The 19,188-nt window shown below is 41.7% G+C and overlaps 1 protein-coding gene across 5 annotated transcripts in view; it reads right to left on the reverse strand.

Moving 5' to 3' along the window:
* GRAMD1B (GRAM domain containing 1B) overlaps positions 1 to 19,188 on the reverse strand; it is a 147,739-nt gene that overhangs the window by 104,217 nt on the left and 24,334 nt on the right. For 2 of the 5 annotated variants that reach the window (XR_006166059.1, XM_032993031.2), the window contains exon 1: positions 8,346 to 8,707. The exons of 2 other annotated variants lie outside the window; for them this stretch is intronic. Coding sequence is in view for 2 of the 3 variants with exons in the window: in XM_032993031.2 (XP_032848922.1) it covers positions 8,346 to 8,707 (362 nt within the window). In the remaining variant the exon portion in view is untranslated. Of the gene's footprint in view, positions 1 to 8,345; positions 8,723 to 19,188 lie in introns of those variants that run through there. One more of the 5 variants, XM_032993030.2, reaches the window with a different exon arrangement.

A 19,188-nucleotide genomic window follows, 5' to 3' on the forward strand; every position in this document is an offset into this window, starting at 1 on the left:
TGGGTATTGATAAAAGTGTGGAAAGATTAATCATTAACTCCCGAGTGGGAAGGTCCATTTCAGGTGCTGCTGACCACCGAGACAGCGATCCGAACAAAAGAAAAGGGGTGGACTCTTGCCTCCTGAGGAAAAGGACCGGTGGAAAAGCCTCAGGAGTGGACTGTGGTACCATCAACTGACCAACTACAAGTCACCCTCAAAGGACTAAGTAAATTCATCAGGAGGGGATTGAATGACTCTTAACCAGTGGTTTGACTGGGTTTTTGACTGGGTTCAGAGGTAACACTGTGAAAATTTACTTATTCATTTACTTACTTGCTGTATAAGGAAACAAAACCAAAAAAACAGACAAAACCAAACAAAAAAAAACTGTCAGGGAAAAGCTGGCGTTTACCGAGCATTAACTGACAGACATATGAGATTATGAGCATTTTGGAGTCAATTAGGCATTGCTAGAAAATCAACCTAATTGAGTAATACCTTGTCTCGAGTGTATGCATGGATGTCATGAAGCGTGGGTTTTGTGTGAATGTGAAATGTGTTACCGGATGTGGTATTTCTTGCAGATGGAGAAAATTGTCTTATAACTGTATAGGGAAGGGGCATGAACTGTAACCTTGATTTACGGGGAAAAAGAGGTTAGTCCCCGGAATTTGTGATGTCCCTGAGAGTTGATGGGAGGACACTATCGGAAAGTGCCAAAATTTTGCTTTGCTTAGAAACAAAGGAAGTGGCTACAAAGGAGCTGCACTTGAATTGACTAACTCTTAACACACGGATTTGTTAAACAGTAGAGGGCAAGACCGGGTTAACCTCTGTGCTCGCCACCAAGAAGACCTTTTTCTCAGCTGTGGGCTGCAACCCCATAGGCATGAGAGGTGGGAGCATATGTTATACCGGACCTCTGCTAATCATCCTGGTATGGTTTGCTTTAATAGTGGCAAATTTGTGCAGCAAGTGCTTTACTGTTATGTCCAACATCAGAGTGGCTTTGCTTTCCCAAAGACAGAAGGGTGGATGGAGATATTTTTAGTGGGAAGAAGAGAATCCAAGTAAAAGATGTGACAGAAGTAAAACAGCCAGTACCAAAACCGCCGAAAAGACCTATAACAGAATTTTTGACATGGTTAACCAAAGGAGATGGTGGTTTACATAAGCAGATACAACTACATGGGCACTTGAAAGAGGAACATTTACAAGGGCAAAAGATATGTAGTAAAAAGGCAAACAAAGTGAGGGCTACCAACATCAAGGCTGCACAATAAATTGCTGCCCATGCATAAGCACGCTCCATTGTTTTCGCGGTATCGGAGGTACAAGAGTGAGAGCGCAAGTGGTGAACCTGCCTGGTCTGTAGGGATCAGGAGTCAGGGTCCACATACGCAGCAGGAAAATGGATTTCCACGCCCCCAGTCCAAAGCGCATGTGTTGTTGGAGGGTCTCGAAAGTTCGGCTATACCCGGATGGCAAAAACAACTGCCAGGCCCGCCCAGATCTAGGCAGCACAGGCATTCTGGGTGGAAGAGAAACTTCCGCTCATTGCGCACTTGGACCTTCCTCGGTCAAGCCGCTAGCCTGGGGCTGGACTATCCCACTAATCTTACTGATCCCGCTGGATTGCAATCTTGGGAAGATGGGAGTAGGGGACGATCCTGTGTGCGCCGGCCTGCTGTTGGGATTTTTCATTATATTGGTGGTGACTGTCGTTGCCATCGCGGTATGCGAGGGAATGTCTCGTGGCTGGTGTCGGAGATCACCTCCTCCCCCCAATCCTCCAAGATCACGAAGACAACTAAGACGCCCTCGAAACCTTGATGAGGTGATGGAAACAGACTTATAGTTCAAAGAAGAAAATGTTATTGATCAGAGGAGTTACCGCGCGGCGTGTGACTGTTGTTCTTGGACTCTATCTTTCTGTCGCTATCGCCCCGTGAGTAAGGGTAACAAGACATCGAAGGACAACATCCAAAGGACAGTGCTGATATCTTTGGTTCTTACTTTTTCTCTTTCTGATTGTGTCGCGTGGGACTTTGCTGGATTGTTATACAGTTAATTATTTCAGGTTCTTGTTTGCTAATAAATTGTTGATTATTGTTTACAGAGTGTCTGATAGTACGGTTGACTGTGCAGTTCGGCACACAGCTCGAATTTGCTTAACACCAACAGGTGAAACAGTAGTAGCAAATTGCATGTTGGTCACAACTTGTTGGATTAACTGAACAAAGCAAGGAATAAATAACACACGGCAAAAACATTAAGGCGACAACTGCACATAGCAGATAGAATAAGAGCTGTTTTACCTATGGTGCTCTGAAAACACCCTCAATGTTAGACTCAGAATGGTGGGATGATCTATTAGGAGCTTCCTGGTGGAAAAGATTGTTGTGAATGCGTTATGCCACGTGAAAACTATGATTGTAATTGTAAGGTATTATCTTGAGAGTGTTATGATAAATGTTGGAATTGTGGAAAAAGGTTTGCTTGCAGTGACGAAAATGAAAGTAGCATCTAATAAACAATAATAGGATAAAAGAAAAAGGGGGGATTGTAAGAAACTATGAACTAAGGGTATTGTTTATTGAAATTTATGTTAAGCTCAATGTAAAGGTTAGGCGGCAAAAGACAAAAAAACTGCTTATGCAAATAGCTGCCAGACACCGCTTGTGTGAGACAAGATAACCTGTGAGACAAGATGACCGCGTGAGACAAGATAACAGCAATTGCTTACACAAACCAGATACTTGTGCAAGCAGAAGGGGTACTGATCAAAGACAACCACGAATGTAAAAATGTATAAAAAGGAACTGTTTGAACTGATCAGTGCGGCAGTTGGCGGAGCGCAGACTCCCCTGTCGTCCAGCGCTGTCTTTGCTCATATTCTACTTGCTATAATTAATAAAATTATAATTGGATTATGATCCATTGTGGTCTCAATTTATAACAGTCATTTTGCAACTTCTTGGAATTGTATGGCCTGAAGTGAAAAAAACCTCCGTCCACCAAGCCTCTCTAGTCCTCTTTAATCACAAGCAGCACAGAGCGTTAAGAGCTTTCTCTTAATCAAGTTTTTTTCTACAGTTAGTAAATACTGCCACTAATGTTATCTGAAGACAGTAGTCATCTTGCAATTTCCATAATGCAGTGGGGTCTAAAACCTTTGCTCTCGTGGCTTTCTGCTTTTCACATTTAGCAGTTAACTTAGGGGAGAAGAAACATCACATGACTATATCAGGCCTTCATGACAGCTTTTTCCTCTAGAAAACATCACAATATTTTTTCCTACGTGTGGAAGGAAGAAAAAGGTAAACGAAGCATTAATTTATTCCCAGAAACATTCAGAGTAAGTTTCAATTTGTTAAGGAAAGAAAAAGCACTATGAACAAAATTAAAGATCCATTTATTTCTAAGAAAACATCAAAGTATCTAAAACACTTTGCTGTAATATTTTCAGCTCAAGTTCCAACACATCAGCAGTTCAGCATTAAGCAATGTATCTCACTAAGGGAACGAAGATACTTCAGGTGAACTTTTTGTCTCAAAAAAATAGAAATTCTACCTCTTTCTGTAATGTAAAGTGAACTGTAGCAGTCACAGAGCACAATGCTAAGAAGTGCTAAAGATTGTCCGAATGTGTCATTTGTTTCATCATACCATCAGATAAACTATGAAGATTTCGTCTGTACAAACCTCTCTGGTAGCATGTCTGGCAGCTCAAGAAACCTCCATCTCCTCAGCACATACCCTTTTTCTAAGATGAGATTGAATGCTTCCAATACACTTAATTTTTAACATCGCATGTGTCATAGCAGACGACCAGACTGAGTACCTTCATCTTTAGAAATATCAAGAGCTACAGCACAATCTATTCCCCACTGGTCCAACAAAATCCACAAGTTTTACATTCTTTGGAGCACCAGCATTTTCTTAACATCTAGTCTGGATGCTGTGCTTGAACAAATAAATTTATCTTTAGGACTAGCATTAACAGAAGACAAACTGAGTGATGTAGGAGAACTCGAGGGAAAGGGAGCTCTGGGAATGGACTGCAGGCATCAAGAGACAACAGCTTCCAGGGCCTCCTGCAAGAGCAAATTCAGCAAGGAATAACGACGAGTAACAGACAAGTCAAACCTTTTACTGTCCTTGGCATTTCAGCTTATTGCTTTCTGCAGTAGGGGGGCACACTCAGATTATCATTTGTGCGATCTTTGACCAGCATGAATGCCTCACAGGAAATTGTTAAACAAGGAAATATTTACCGTACTTCACCTATTACATATGTACTGTTGTCGAGCACTGACACAGGAGCCCAAGTCAGGCAACAAGAGTGCAGGGCCCATCAATTTACCATCTGCTTCTGCCTATGGAGACATGGAAGCAGAGGATGTCCGTCCAGTACTGACCTCAGGCCAAAGGAGAGCTGTCCTTTAAACCCAAGCCATCTACCCTCTCAGCATTTCATGCCTTACACATCAAGAATCACATGCAGTTCCAGAGACTACTAGCAAGGGTGGCTTTAAGAAGTAAATAATAAATTAAAGCAGATACATTCTCACATCCTCACATCAATAATGCATGTTCATTACACCCATAGCAAAATGCTAACAGATTGCATCTAGTAGCTTGTGAGGAAAGCAATATCATCATCCCTTAATAAAGGCTCATGCACTCACATGCAGGGTTCATACTTCATAAATCTGTATGCGGGTAAATAATTTCATTACCTGGGTGTGATAAGTAATAGAAGAATTTTGCTTTCGCTAAAAGTAATTAAACAATTACTTCTTAGGCTAAAGCTATTATTAGTAAAATGATCCAAATTTTAAGAAAAGTAAAAGACTTTACTACTGGGAAAAGAAAAGGGGGGAATTGATCTGAGGAAACACCAACCCAACAGCCCCCCCTCCTTGGGATGATCACCAAATGGTCCATATCAAAGGGTGGTAACTCCTTTGCAATGGAATGAGAAAGAACAGAATGGGCCATCTCTGGTATCCCTTGTCCTTGAGATAAGAGAGGAACTGAAACCACTGAGCCATAAAAGACAAAGGAGCTGCAAATTGGCCCAGACTTGAATGACAAGGTGTACGTGACCACAGGACTGAAGAAAGAAGAAGATAAGATTGTAGAAGGAGCCAGGAGGCGTGCTGAAGGTGTTGAAACCAGCAGCTGTGTGGATAAAAGGGGGTTTGAAACTTAATTTGGTGAGCCTGGACCTGGATGGAGCTGCGACTCCTCGGCCACCCCAGCGCTGCATTTGCTCTCTTAATAAAGATTCATTAAACCATATTTGGATGTGATTTGCCTTAATCTACCTATAACATGGGTAGCAAATGATGGATCCGGAGTGTATGTAAGAAGCTGTCCACATCCCTTATAAAAATAGCCCTATTTATTACCTGTATAGGCTCCCAGAGCACTTAAGCTGTACTTTGGATCATCATGCTTTACGTACAAGGATGAGCCACAGGGAAACTCCTAGCCCAAGAAATGGCTCCTTCCTGATCTTCCACCTTGAACAAAGCTGTATCATCGGCAAGCAAGGCTTTTCTATGCTATCTCTGCTGTTTAATGAAAAAAAAATAAACTATCTCTCTCCTGCTATCGCAATCAGCCACTTAGCAGCTTTTAGAAAGCCAGCAGGTAAACAAACTTTAAAATCATCCAGGCTGTTAAAAACTAACCAGTGATATAGAACATTTTGTAGGCTGGTGTTTCTGGATAAAAAAGGAGCCTGCCTTCATCAGACCTTGAGCATTACAGACGGCATTTTGAGTCCTAAATGCATTTGTTTATTCACTTGGATGCTTACTGTATGCTAATGGTCAGAGCTATTGCTCTTGCTCAGGGGCATGTGAGCAACACATGCATCATTGCAGTAAGTCAGCTGGTGCACAGTCTGCTCTCAACTGCCAGCTTTCCTGGGAAAACCATGCCATTGTAACAGGCAGGCAGCAGGCCACAAATGGGGGTAAAGGTTACTGGACTCCAGAAAAATTCAAACTGCTTGCAAACAGTTTAACTAGAAAACCAGTGACTAGAAGCAAACTGCACTCGTTTCTCAGGTGGGAACTGGCTGCTGATGGCTGCTCTCTTTACCAGTTCAAATTTCAAAGCCTGTGTGCTTAACAGTGTGCCTGCGTTCCTAGCAGATGTATGGCACAGTGACCCCCTTGGGAATCCCTGTTACGGTAGCGTTACAATTAACTACCTGGACAGTTCAAGCATCATCACTGTAGCTCAACCCTGGGACAGGACTTGGTGAAAAAACCCATGGACAAAATGCTTCAGCCTTTAGTACAGTACTCCCTGCTGCCCTAAAATGAGTAGTACAATAAACGGCATTACTAGCATCTGCTACAAACAGCTGCATCATAATAAAACAGCATCAAGAGCCAGTGCTCGGGATGACCAAGTCTAAAGTAGGGGAAGTAGGGGTGGGTAGACAGACTGTGGATCTGTCTGCTTTACAGAAAGCCAGGTTCTTGCCCTGCTAATTTAGAGCAGGGTTTCACATGCAACAGCTTTAGGGCACAGTAATTTTTACCCCACAGTAATAGCTGTTAGTCTCTTTCAAATTAATGCTACAGAATCCTTTAGGGTTCATCACTTTCTGTGACTAACTCCCCACAGGTTCTGCTTTCTCTGTGTTGTTCCACATCTGCTGAGTTTTCAAAGCCCAGTGATGATCTTGGCATTCTGTAAACCCTGAGGCTCAGCACAACCTAGCTGGTAAATGGATTGGGTATTTTTCCCTCTGGACTAGAAAGGAAAAAAATCTATTGGAACATATCATGTTTCCCATTGCAAAACAGATAGCTTTGGAGCCTGCTATGTATAAAGAAAGGAGGTGCCATGCTGGCTTTGGTATGCTAATGCCACCTAATCCATCAAACACTTCAGCTTTTTTCCAGTCACAGCTTCAAGAACATAACCAGGGTTAAAGCAGAAGCATCTTAATGATGAATACGCAGAAAGCTGTAAATCCTTCAGCTGAAGAACCATCCTCTGATGAACTTCAGACATAAACTTGGCAATTCTTAGCATATATCCTATGCATTATATTTCCCATTTTCTATGTACAACTGAATCACCACCTGTATCACCACAGCTAAAATGAAAACCAGCAATATTTCTCAACCAAGACATGCTTTTCAACGTTAACTTCTTAAGGAAGGGATTATCAAATCCTTGATGGCATGCATGTATTGATGAAATGTCCCTAAAACTTTAAGTGACAGACTGACCTCACTAAAGGGACCTAGTGCAAGAAGAGTTACCACATAATTAGAGTGGGTATTAGTAGAACAAAAAGCTCTGTCCTATAAACACTCAAGCAATACAACAGTCCATGAGTCAATCCAGTATGCTGGGTGCAGAAGAGACAAGTTTCTCTTTTTATGCAAGTGCAGTACATATTTTCAGGCATAAACCCATACATAAACTGCACGGGAGTTGAATTAACGAGATAAAAATTGGCCCACACTAAGCTAGTATAAGGGTTTAAAATGCACTAATTTCTCAGAGAAATCTTTGAAGTTTCTTGTGTATTCTGGACCTTCAGGAAAGGTAGATTCTTCCAGTCTCCCATTAAAAGTAAACAACGCAGCATGCTGCGGACCCTGATTGCACCTGCAGAGTATTTCATGAAGTATAGGTTTTTTCTTCATATGGCCACACAATAACTCCCTGGGCATTAATTTTCCTGTGTTGACAAGCTCTCTGAGGTCTTTATGTGTTATTTATCCCCATCTGAGACAAAGGACTGAGTGACTTTCAAGTCTGGAAAGCAGCCAAGAACTGAACCCAGACACCGTGACATGCAAACCCACCTACAGCCACAAGGCTACTCTGTTTCTCTCGTCCTCACATTCTCCCAGTATCAGCTACTGAACAAAGGATTTGGGGGAAGGTCTCAGCAGTAGGGATGAACATCACCAGAAAAACGTTGGCAAGGGTTTGGCATCATCATTCCCTGTCCTGGTAATCCCAGAAGAGAGGTGACCTCCTCTCTCAAGGGTCTCTTCGGGACACCTTAACGAAGCCTAATCACCCATTCTTTCAGGACAGTCTCCCTCAGTCAGAAGCAAGTTCTTTTCACCATGAACAAGGACAGATCCTGGCACTGCTGTTCCTAACATGCCTACTGTTTGTACACAAGGATTAGGCCATTTGGTCTGGCATCAGCAAGGCTAATCAAGTACCTCACCCATTCCAGCCAAGAGACAAGGACAAAGTCCCTGGGAAAAGCACGCCGAGATTTCGAGGGGAACAATAGAACCTACCTACCTAGTGTCAACAAGCTCTTCTTGGAAGCAGTGAAGGGAAAGCAGCCAAACACCTACCTGCTCTCACTGTATTCCTTCTTCTCTCTCACACGCAGCCACTTCCGAAGGAGGAAGCGCTTGCGCCGCGGCGAGGCACTGGGAGTGGAGCAGTTGGACCAGGGGGTGTCCTCATCACTGGAGGGGGTGATTTCAATGGATGGGAGCTGCAGGTATTCTTTGCTGGAGGAAGGAGAATCCTGATACCTGCTGGCCTCCAGGCTCTGCTCCTGCACATTCTTCATCCGCCTCATCTTGAAGCGCTTCCTGCGCAGGGTTGGGGTGGACGAACTGGACCAGGCACAGCCACCCTCCACCACCTGCTGCTCTGGGACTTGCAACGCCGGGAGCTGCAGGGTTTCTGTCATATTGGCAGCTGGCATCAGATGCCCTTTCTCTTACTGCTCCCACCCCCAGGCACACTAGCTCTGATCTCGATGTAAACCACACCAAAGAACCACAACTTGCCTTCCTCCTCCCTCTGGTACTGCCCTCCTTCCCTCTCAAGCAGGAAACCTCATGTTCTTCACGTGCTTTCAGTTAACGAACAGCAGGGTGGGGAGGGGATGTTCAGGACCCAGACATGCCACAAGGGAAGCCAGTTTCAAGTTTTTCTCCTCTACAAAACAAAGTCCCTCCCCTGCCTGGTCTCCCTCAAAGCAGTAGGTTTAGCAGCAAGAGAAGGGTTGCCAGAAACGGTTTGGCTCACTTTCGGCTTCCCCCCCACCCCCATCTCCCCTTTGCCTTCTGTCCTCTTTGCTTAATGTTGTCTCAGGAAAGAAAATCTCCTGGGGTTGTGCTAGAAAACTCAGTCGTGGTCTTCTCAAGAGACGATGCAAGTATGGAGTGGAGCGGCTTGGAGCTGTGAGGTCAAAGAGAAACAAAGAGAGGGAGGGGAGCAACAATACTAGATAAGATCAGGAGAAAGAGTAGGAGGAGCAGCATGTTCTTTTTCTGTAGCCGGTAAGACATACACAGGCAGCTGTTGCAAGTGTAACTGCACTCTTAATCCCAAGAGACAGGGTTTATATTACCAAATATGCTGCTGCTACAAATCAACCGAATGAAAAAGAGTAATAAGGGATAATAGCCTTCTGCAGAAGCCAATTGGACAGCCTTTCCCCTTGTCCCACCTTCCTGCACAGACAGCCCACCCCCGTGGAGGGAGGGAGCGAGCAAAGGAGACATTCAGTCTTCTTTCACAACTAGGTTTTGTTTGTTTGTTTGTTTTTGTTGTTTTTGTTTTGGTTTTTTGACTGCTCACAGAGGAGGCAAAGAAGGAGAGGAGTTGAGGAATAGATAAAGAGGCAGCAGCTAGCACCAGAACTAGGGAACAGGTTGTTTTTTTAGCTCAGGTTCACATGAGTGAAAGCTGATAAAAAAGAATTCTTGGAGGGCAACACTGCTTCCAAAATGACAGTGGATGATGGATGGTGTCAGGCCCAGGAACCAACAAAGACAGCACATAAAGACAATTAGACATGCAGAACAGATTTCAAGCCAGGAGCAAGACACATACTACATGGAAGATTCCCAGGCATTTAATACACTGAAGAAGCTCTACCAACGGTCAAGCACTGGGAGGAATAGCAGCCTCAGGACAAGCCTGGAAAAAATCTGGTAATGACACCAAATCAGGCAAAACAAAGTGTGACAGCTTCTCCATCAAGATCCCCTGAATTCCACAGAATGCTCCTGAATGAAGCTGTATTTTCAGGTGGAAAAGTGCCATAGAATGTAAGTTCTGCAAGGGAATGACTAGAATTCAGCTGTATGAATTTCAAGTGTGCTGTCAAAAACAATCTCTAAGTCAACCTGACAGAGCTTTAGTTTTCATTGTTCAACAGCCTGAACCTTTAAAAATATTCGTTTCAAGTTAGAAACTATTTGTCAACCCAAATCAAAATAGATTTTCTTTCATGAACTGCCTCAGTTTTCTTCAAAAATAAACTTCAAGAACTTTGAACATCAAAAACTGCTGTCTAGTACATACGTAACTAGACATGTCAGAAAGAAGATTTGTGACAGCAAGAACAAAGAGAAAGGAAACATTCCAATTTTTTTTTCTTCTAATCCTCAATTGCTATATTCTACTTTGCCATACTGTCCCTTTTGCTCTGACCATCCCATAAGTTACTGGCTTGAGCAACTCTTCAAATCCATTTCTGGAGCTCCTGTCACCTTGGTATCTATACATCAGGTGCATACACACAATCAGAATACCTTCTATAAACACCCACTCTAAAAATAATATAAAACAGTTTTTTGAAGTCCAAGGAAAAAAACAGTCTACAAATTAGAGAAATACCAGTATCACACATTTAAACACTTACATGAGCAGCTGTGCATCCTCTCTGCCTCTCTAGGGCCAGTAACTTTCCTTCCTCCTCTAATACGGAGAAACCCGAACCTGAGTACTTCAGCTGCCTGTTGCCATGATTTCTACCATGTCACCACAAAGTCAGACTCCGCCTGCACATAATTTTCTGTGTTAACAGGTAGCCAGTAATGTTAATTCCATCTTCTTCCCAGGGCATCCAGGAATCAAAGTCCCACAAAATCATTCCTAAATTTTAACCAAGAGTGAGTATGTGCAACTTTGGGGGAAGGGATTAATAGCCCTCTGGGGGCCATCATAAAGAAGCTTTACTCCATATATTAATGAGCTTGATCTCCTGGGGAATGTTTTATGAAGTACTCAAGATTCTCATGTAATTGTAGAAGTGCAAATAAGAATTGTCAAAGTCCACACTTTTGCATGCTTTCTTTAGTAGTAAACTGAACAGTAGACATTGCAAGCCCTCAAAAACCCCACAGATATTATCTACTTAGTCAACAAGAGACTCATACCACATTGCTCTGGACAATAGTTGCATTTGGTAATCACTTTCTTAGCAAGGAAAAATTAGCCCTTTCACCAATCTGCCAGTACAATTTCTTCACCCTCAGCCTCACTGAACACTAGTGGGATTCACTTCAGCAAGACAGTGATCCTTTCCCACCCTCTTCATACAATCAAAACTGAAGACAATTCTCTCTGCATGTGCCATGAGATTCCTTCAACTTTGGAGAGGGTACACTACCATGGGGGACTATCCCTTTAATTCCAAGTACCTCACTGATAAGGAAGCAACACTGAGCACATGTTTATTTTGGACAGAGGATGCTGGCCACCTGTCTGATGCTCTTAGGGAAAAAAAAAAAAAAAAAAAAGAAAATACGTAATGAGACACAGCTCAAACACCTGACCCACAAAGTGAAAAATACCAACCAGGATCAAAACACTATTTCTATACAAATCACAAAAGCACAATTTGACTGCTTCCAGGAGAGCCTGTGTATTGCTAGATCCTTGTTAATGATAACTACTGTAGTTTAAAAATCCAAGGACAGATTCATTAGCACAGCAAATGGTTGTCAATGGTTCAGGTTGATCAACAATCTCTCTGCCTTTCTCCTACTCAAACATTCTGGGCTTTCTTATGCCCTCAAAAGGGGACTTATGAATTCAGCAAAGAGGGAAGAAAAATCCTCAAAAAAAAAACAAACTTAAAATCCCTTCCTTGAATGAAGAACATGAGCTAACACGAGCCCAGATTCTTTGGCAGTCCTTTCCATAATAGCTTTCCCACGTGTTTAAGAGACAGCAAATATTATCCCTGGTAAATGAATACAGAGTAGGAGATGGCACTGTGGGAAAACAATTTATTAATTACACTTGGTTATTTTTCAATACAGGAAATACAACTTATTCAAAAGACTAAGTCACTCAGATGCACGATATCTGGCTACAGAAGCTCTGTCACATCAGGCAAGGAGATTACTGCACTTAAACTTGAAAAAAATTCAAGCCATATCTTCCCATCCAAACCCCTTTTCCTATGGTTCAACTGCATGTTTCACTTATGTCCCTTTCTGTGCTCACAGCTGTAAGCAGCAGCTTCTGCATGAAAAGCCAGCCATGCCTATAGCAAATAGAGCAACCCCTGCTAGGTCAAAACTCTGACTGTCAAATTCAAAAACTTGCACATTTCTTTTTTCTGTCAAAATTCTAGAGTTATTTTGTGATTTTAAATAAAAAACTAACATATTTATCTCTATTGACTTTTGCATTCCAACAGTCTTCTACAAGAACACTCCTGTCATCTTTGCAACTGGAACACTTGCTTACAGTAGGACTTGGGCCATCCTTGGGTCTTTGCGTATTACATTAGGATGAAGCCTGTTACAATTTGACATATGACAACTTGTGGATACATACAAGGAGCATATATCTGCTAACCATTCTTGCTCACCTTCAGTGTCCTACAGAACTTTTCCCTTTAAATCACACACTACCAACCAGCAGTTGCTATCATTTGAACATACACAGTCAATTTTAGTTTGGATATGTGATACCGGATACCTGCATGTGTTGTTCTCTGAAACCCAAGGACTAAGTTACAAGACAGATGACAAATTCCACAGGCTGCAAGGTGAGAAATACCAGCAACAAGCTGATACCTCAGTGTATTACAAAGACAGAAATGCTCCCATGGCCCATGCATCCCCCAATTCCTCCCTGCTCACTACAGTATTTATTCAAGACTTGCCACTACTTCTGTTAAACCGTGTCTCAGCACCTCCTCCACGTTCCAAAAAAACATGCTATGAAGGAACATAGCTGTGGTTTTACCCCAACAGACTCAGGACGTCCCTTCCATGCCACCTGACCAAAGAACAGAACACTTTTCATTGTCCTTTGACCAGAAATAGAAGTGCTTTTAATCAAATCTCCAATTAGTAAAAAACCATCTTCTGGATAAACTGCATTAACTGGCATCTGGCATAACAGTAACACGCCTGTCATTTCAGTTAATAATAACTGGCTTCTGAGTTAAAATACAGGTGTATACGTACTTGTGGTCACAGTGCAAAGCACAGCCTACACATGTGCTAAGTGCGTTACAGAAGGTTACCTGATCCAAAAACTGGGAGCAGTAACTCTCAACTTGTACCAGAACCACATCATCGCCATCACCTACAATGTGGGTAACAACATGGCGCAGCATGGGATTGCAGTAGGCTTAGCCTCATTTTACCCAATCTCTCCTACCAGGACCAAAGACAACTTGTGGAATATACGTTGTATTACATATCAGTTGCTAGCCATTTTAACAATACCTGATGAGGCCAGAGAGGATGCTGATTCCAACAGGGATTTCTGCTTAGAGACTAAGCTATATTTATTTGTGTCTTCCCTTCCAAAAGGAATAATTCTTATGTATGAATTCCTAACAGAGTTCCACATATAACTAGTCATTTAAATTTAGGCCTCATATGAAGTAGCAAACCCCAGATTCTTCAGATACCATCCAGAATTTGTCAAACATGATTCAAATAGCACAGCACATGACATGTTTTCAGCCTTAGGGCAACACTTTCACAGTTAGTTTCTTCAGGTAGTGCTCGCCTCCTCCCAACTGAAGGGGACAGTTGAGCCAAAGATAGCAAGCAAATCAAATTAAATCAGTGTCACAGCTTTACAGTAATAATTTATCAGAAGATGGCAAAGGCGTAAAGGTACCAGGACCTTTTCCTTAGTTTTCTTTATAGTTTAGAACCAAAGTGATTTATTTGACTCTGCCTGTTTATACTGCTCAAGACCTCTCACTTGAGCATTCAAAAGGGAAGCTCATTTCTTCTCATAAATTGAATGGAAGGGATCTAGGGTAGATCAGTTAAATTCAGTCCTTCACAAAACTTAGGGCATTGAATTTCCATAGAAGCTTGGCATTGGGTTTGCGCTGTATACTTAGTATATAAAGGAAGTGAGGGGACTGTCAATATTTCTTGGAATCCCTCTACCTGTACAGCACTTACTTAATGGGTCACAGCTTACAGCACACACCATTAACCACAGGAGAACAAGTCCGTAAGTACATAAGGTCTCTGAACAGTACATTCTTCCCTATCCAGCTGAAATACCTGCCTTCAATAGCTCAGGTCAATCAAGTTGCCTGTATTTAACCCAGATCTGCCCGCAAGCTCAAGGACCCCAAGCACACTGAAAAAACTCACTCACCTATTTGCAAAGATACACCCCTATGCCTACACAGGTGTGACAAACCCATCGTTGTCATTACAGTTTTTTTTCCAATATCAGCAAAATTAAGATTAAAAATAAGTCCTTGGTTGCCTCTGCTAAACCACATGCAAGAAGCAGAAAACCAGATTCCAAATCACGCCCTAACAAGTGTTCAGCACAGAAGTGTTCCAGCCTTGTAGCATTTGCGAGCAACAGAGCCAGTACTCAAACACAAGCAACAAAAGTTAGACTCAAGTGAAAGCAGGAGTGAACAAACACTTACAACTAAGCAGCACTCTGCATTGCTCACCCCAGGGTAAGTGTTCTCCCAGGCTTACCCATATATATTCACCTGGATGTTACAGTGTAAACACGTACACTCTAAAAAACACAAACATTTGGCTTTATTGTTTTATGTTCACAAAGAAGTTCTAGTAAGAACTTCCCTCTTTACCCTCTTTAATTTAGCCACCAAAAATTGGGCAAGTGGCTTACTTCCCAGCATGACACTCTTGGAATTTTTACCGCTTACAGATTTTGGACAGATAACTGAAACAGCCCCTTTCTTCCAACATTGAAAATCAGCACCCAGCAGACATTTCTGAAAAGCACAATATCCACATGAAGGCGCAAAGAAGCTTCCAGAGGTAAAGAGCCCCTCTGATCAAGGAAGCACAGGCAAAGTACAAAGTGTTACCAGAAGAAACAAAAAACAAAAAAAAACAAAAAAAAACAAAAAAAAAAAAAAAACAAAAAAAAAACAACAACAAAAAAAAGAAATTCTGTTTGTAAGGGATAGGACAAGCAAAAGAACAAGAACAGCAAGGTTTTGATATTTGCTTCCATTCCGCACAAAATTTCAAACAAAATTTTAAAAAGGAATGATGTTTTGTTACAGAACACCCTACAGTCCAGTGATTGAGACTCTCACAAGATTAGTAATTTTTCTTCTCAGTCAAGGAAGATGTAGGTAATTACTTGCAGAAAAAGCAGTCAGTCTGGAGAAGGACAACTTCACCTAATCAGAACTCAGAGCCTTGAACCTCTACCTTCTACAACGTATGCAGTGCCCTTCCTGTAAGTAGGGCTTCTGTAGATCTGCTTCCCACTTGAGCATTTGTTTTAGCTCAAAAAGGAAAACACTAAATGCTTTAGGAAGTCCTGTATGGGCCTTTCTAGGATAACCTGACTCCAATTAAAACTTATACCTGGCTAAGAGCAGTGGTTCCCAGCTCATGACTTGCATGCTGTTTGCATGACTAAGATAGGAAATATGAGAATCTAAGACTGAGCCTAAAGAGAATGAATCTTAATGTTACATGTAGATCAGAATTTTATATGAACAGCATGGTTGGAAGTGGAATAGTCTTAAATATTTATGACATCTGTCTTATACTTAGGACAACTAAAAGCAATCCTTAAACAGTTATAATCTCCCTCCATTTTTCTTTATGAAATAGGAAGAGGCAAAATATTTTTGTCCTACAAAAACACTGTAGAAAGGAATGCCTGCCAGAGAAAGATTTGAGTCTTATTCTGCATAAGGTCAAACGGAAACCACCAAAACTAACTCTGAACTCCCAAGAGCCACTTAAGCAACAGGAAGACAAAAAAGGTTCTTTCCTACGATTGTTTAACTCATTTTATAAAACAATTTCTATATGTTTATTATAAAGACCATTCCTATCCGCCACCTCAATTATCTACAACTGCAGCAGCAGGGCAGATAAATCTCATTCCTTCAATTAGGCAAATGCCGAAGGACAACTGTCATTTTTCTTCATTATCTCCACAAGAGTGCTATTTGGGAAATACTTCACAGACAATTGAAAAACATCTCCTGCAGCTGGCTTTGCCATTCACACTTACAATCCTGCACTTGCTGTTATGGAAGTGCAGCTCGCCAAGTGCATTTCATCCCCCCAGCACATACTCAACATACACTTATCATATGATATATTCACAAATCTCTCCATTGATGTGTATTACATGCCAGAAGCTCATCTGATGAATTAAATATGCACAGACTATAGAAGTCATACACATGTTTCTTGTTTGCATAACAGAGCACATATAAGTCAGAACATGTACCACATCTGTAGCATCAGTAGGTAAAGATTACAGTAAATGAGTATGGAAGCATTCTATACATTGAGATCAAAGCATTGTCACATGCTATGTCACAAAGTAGATGCCAGATTTATCATGTATAAGCAGAATGCATTGAATACGCCCTTCAGGCAGAAGTTTTACCTGAACATGCATGTGCAGGTGTGAAACAACTGATAAATGCCTCCACAGCACACTAAGGAATGTAGCAGATCCTGTATATCTTAGAAACAGTCATTACAGCTATTGCCCAAAGGTGACAAACACCACCCTCCTAGTTACATCTTTCCAGTAGCAACCTGCTACTGCATTTCCATTTGCTAAGGCCAGTGACGCCTTTGCTGCAGAGTAGGTTACACTGCTAATATAGGTTGTAAATAAGCTAAATATACACACACACAATTTCAAGCGCCACAGAGCCTCTCACTGACCTAGTTCCAAAGAGTTGCTGAGGATCAGTCTCAAGATCATTTTTAATGAAACACAGTTTAACTGCCAGGTTAAGTCACAATTGCCAGAAGTCTGCTTCCCATATTTTTCATCCAAATTTTTACACTCTTGTGAGACTCTTGGGGAAAGCAAGGTCAGACTCTGCAGAGGCACTCAGTCAAGGTCAGGGTCAAATGCTTTGGGGGGAAGCTTACACTAACAATGCCCAGACTGTGCTCTATCTATTTCATCTATCCCCAGAGCTACAAACACTAGCCATGACCATAAACTGAAATTCTTTCCTTTGTTTGCCTTTTAATACAAGAAGCAGCAACAGAAACAAACAGGTGACACTTCAGCTGTTTGGATCTAAGTAATGTTGAGCACACATAATTCCTATTTTTATATACCAAGAATTTTACCCAGCAAGCATGTTAGATTTGAGTAGCACTAAGATTTTGTCTGCAATCAGAGGGAAGGGTTTGCACCACACACCACCTTTTCTGCCCCGTGAATAACCTCTCAGGAGTTCTCACAGGGTTGCAACCAGCGTAACAGTTCTGTAAGCAAAACTATCCGAAAAGGCTTTTTTGTCCTTAAAGCCAGGGTGAAGCATAAGCTAGTTAGGTTTTTGCTGAGACGGGATATCAGGGTTCCTGGGATACTATCCTACTTTTCTCTTTTGTCCTTCTCGGAAATTCATTTCACATTTTGTCTTAATTTCCTTGCAGATAAAATTGAGATTAAGACAGCTGCCTGATGTGCTAGAACAGGGTAAGTTTAATTTAAGAAAGTACATAAATCACATGGCAATCTTCAAGAGACAGTCAAAACATACAGTGCAAGAGCCCTGAAGAGTTCATCTGAGCTACAAGAGCTGAAAATCCCATGTTCTGTCACCAGCAAGAGCAACTGTAGTACAAAACAAACATCTATTCAAAGTAGCAAATTGAAAAACAGTTATTATTTCTCCTTCCTGATCAGAGCTAAAATATGCACTGGAATCCAACTGTTTGTGAACTAGAAGACCTGTTTTGCTGAAAATAAATATTTTGTAAGTATGACAATCTTAGTGTCTTTTTTTTCCCCTCTATGAAATTTGGGCAAGGGTTGCCACTACTATTTGTTAAGATTTAATTCTCAGTCAACAACTCTAGTTATATTATTCTGTAATGCCAATTCCTCTCCTACCATGTCTGATCTATAACTCAGAAATTGTGGACAACAGGAAAATATTCTCAATTTATATGTACTGCTGGATACTTTAATAATGCACCTCCTGCTGTTTGTTTCTGCTTTTTGTTTACTGCTCCTACCAAATCTAATGACCACTGCCACACACTTAATATAATCTCCAGTCACACATGAGTTCCAAAATACAAGGACGTGAATTTAGGTTCTAAGTCCTTCTTATACCAAGGGCCAAGATGATTGCAATGTGATACTGCTGCATGCAATACTGTCTACACGAAGAGAAACAAAACAGATAAGCTGGGGAGGGAAAAAAAAACAAAACAAAACAAAACACGAACCACAAAATTAGCCACCCATAACAGCACCAAACAATATAAGATACTTGGTACAGTGGCTACATGCTTTCTCCTTCATGCAACCAAATGGGGCTTTTGTCCTCTAATAAAATTTTAGATAAGATAGTGTCTTAAATTCACATCACAACTCAGTCTGTCTCACCATCTGAGCTAAATTTTGACTGGCACATCCACAATGGATCACTTCCTCAACCTGAGGTGTCATGGAAGGGTTCAGCCTGGATGTGTCATGAGTTCCTAGAACAAGATGCTTTTTACACTGGGTCCAGGTTCCTATTCCTGCCTTTTGAAGTCCACAGCCCCACAGATGCTCTGAAGACCACGTATGTCAGAAACAAAGCAGCTGCCGGGGACCCTCTGCCAACGGCCCCTGCTGCTCTCTAGTGGTTGAGCTGGACTAACATGGGCTGTAAGCCACCCTGAGTTGACTCTTACAATGGTTCCTTGCTTCCAAGATACTGTTAAATACAGGTACACGTGAATTACTTTTAACACAACATTGCAATTGTTTAAACTCATTAACTGCCATTTAAAGTTGCCAGACACCTAACAGTGCTATTCTCTTGTGAAGAGCCCATATATTCATATGGTATCTGCAAAAACATCTCTAACAGCAAGAAATCTGTCAGCCAGTTCACTGGACAATAGCAAAAAGCCCTGGGATGCAGCAGAGTTAAGGCAAGCCAGATACATCACCCATAAGCAACAG

This window comes from Tyto alba, unplaced genomic scaffold (genome assembly GCF_018691265.1).
Source record: "Tyto alba isolate M040663 unplaced genomic scaffold, T.alba_DEE_v4.0 Super-Scaffold_32, whole genome shotgun sequence".
Taxonomy (NCBI): domain Eukaryota; kingdom Metazoa; phylum Chordata; class Aves; order Strigiformes; family Tytonidae; genus Tyto; species Tyto alba.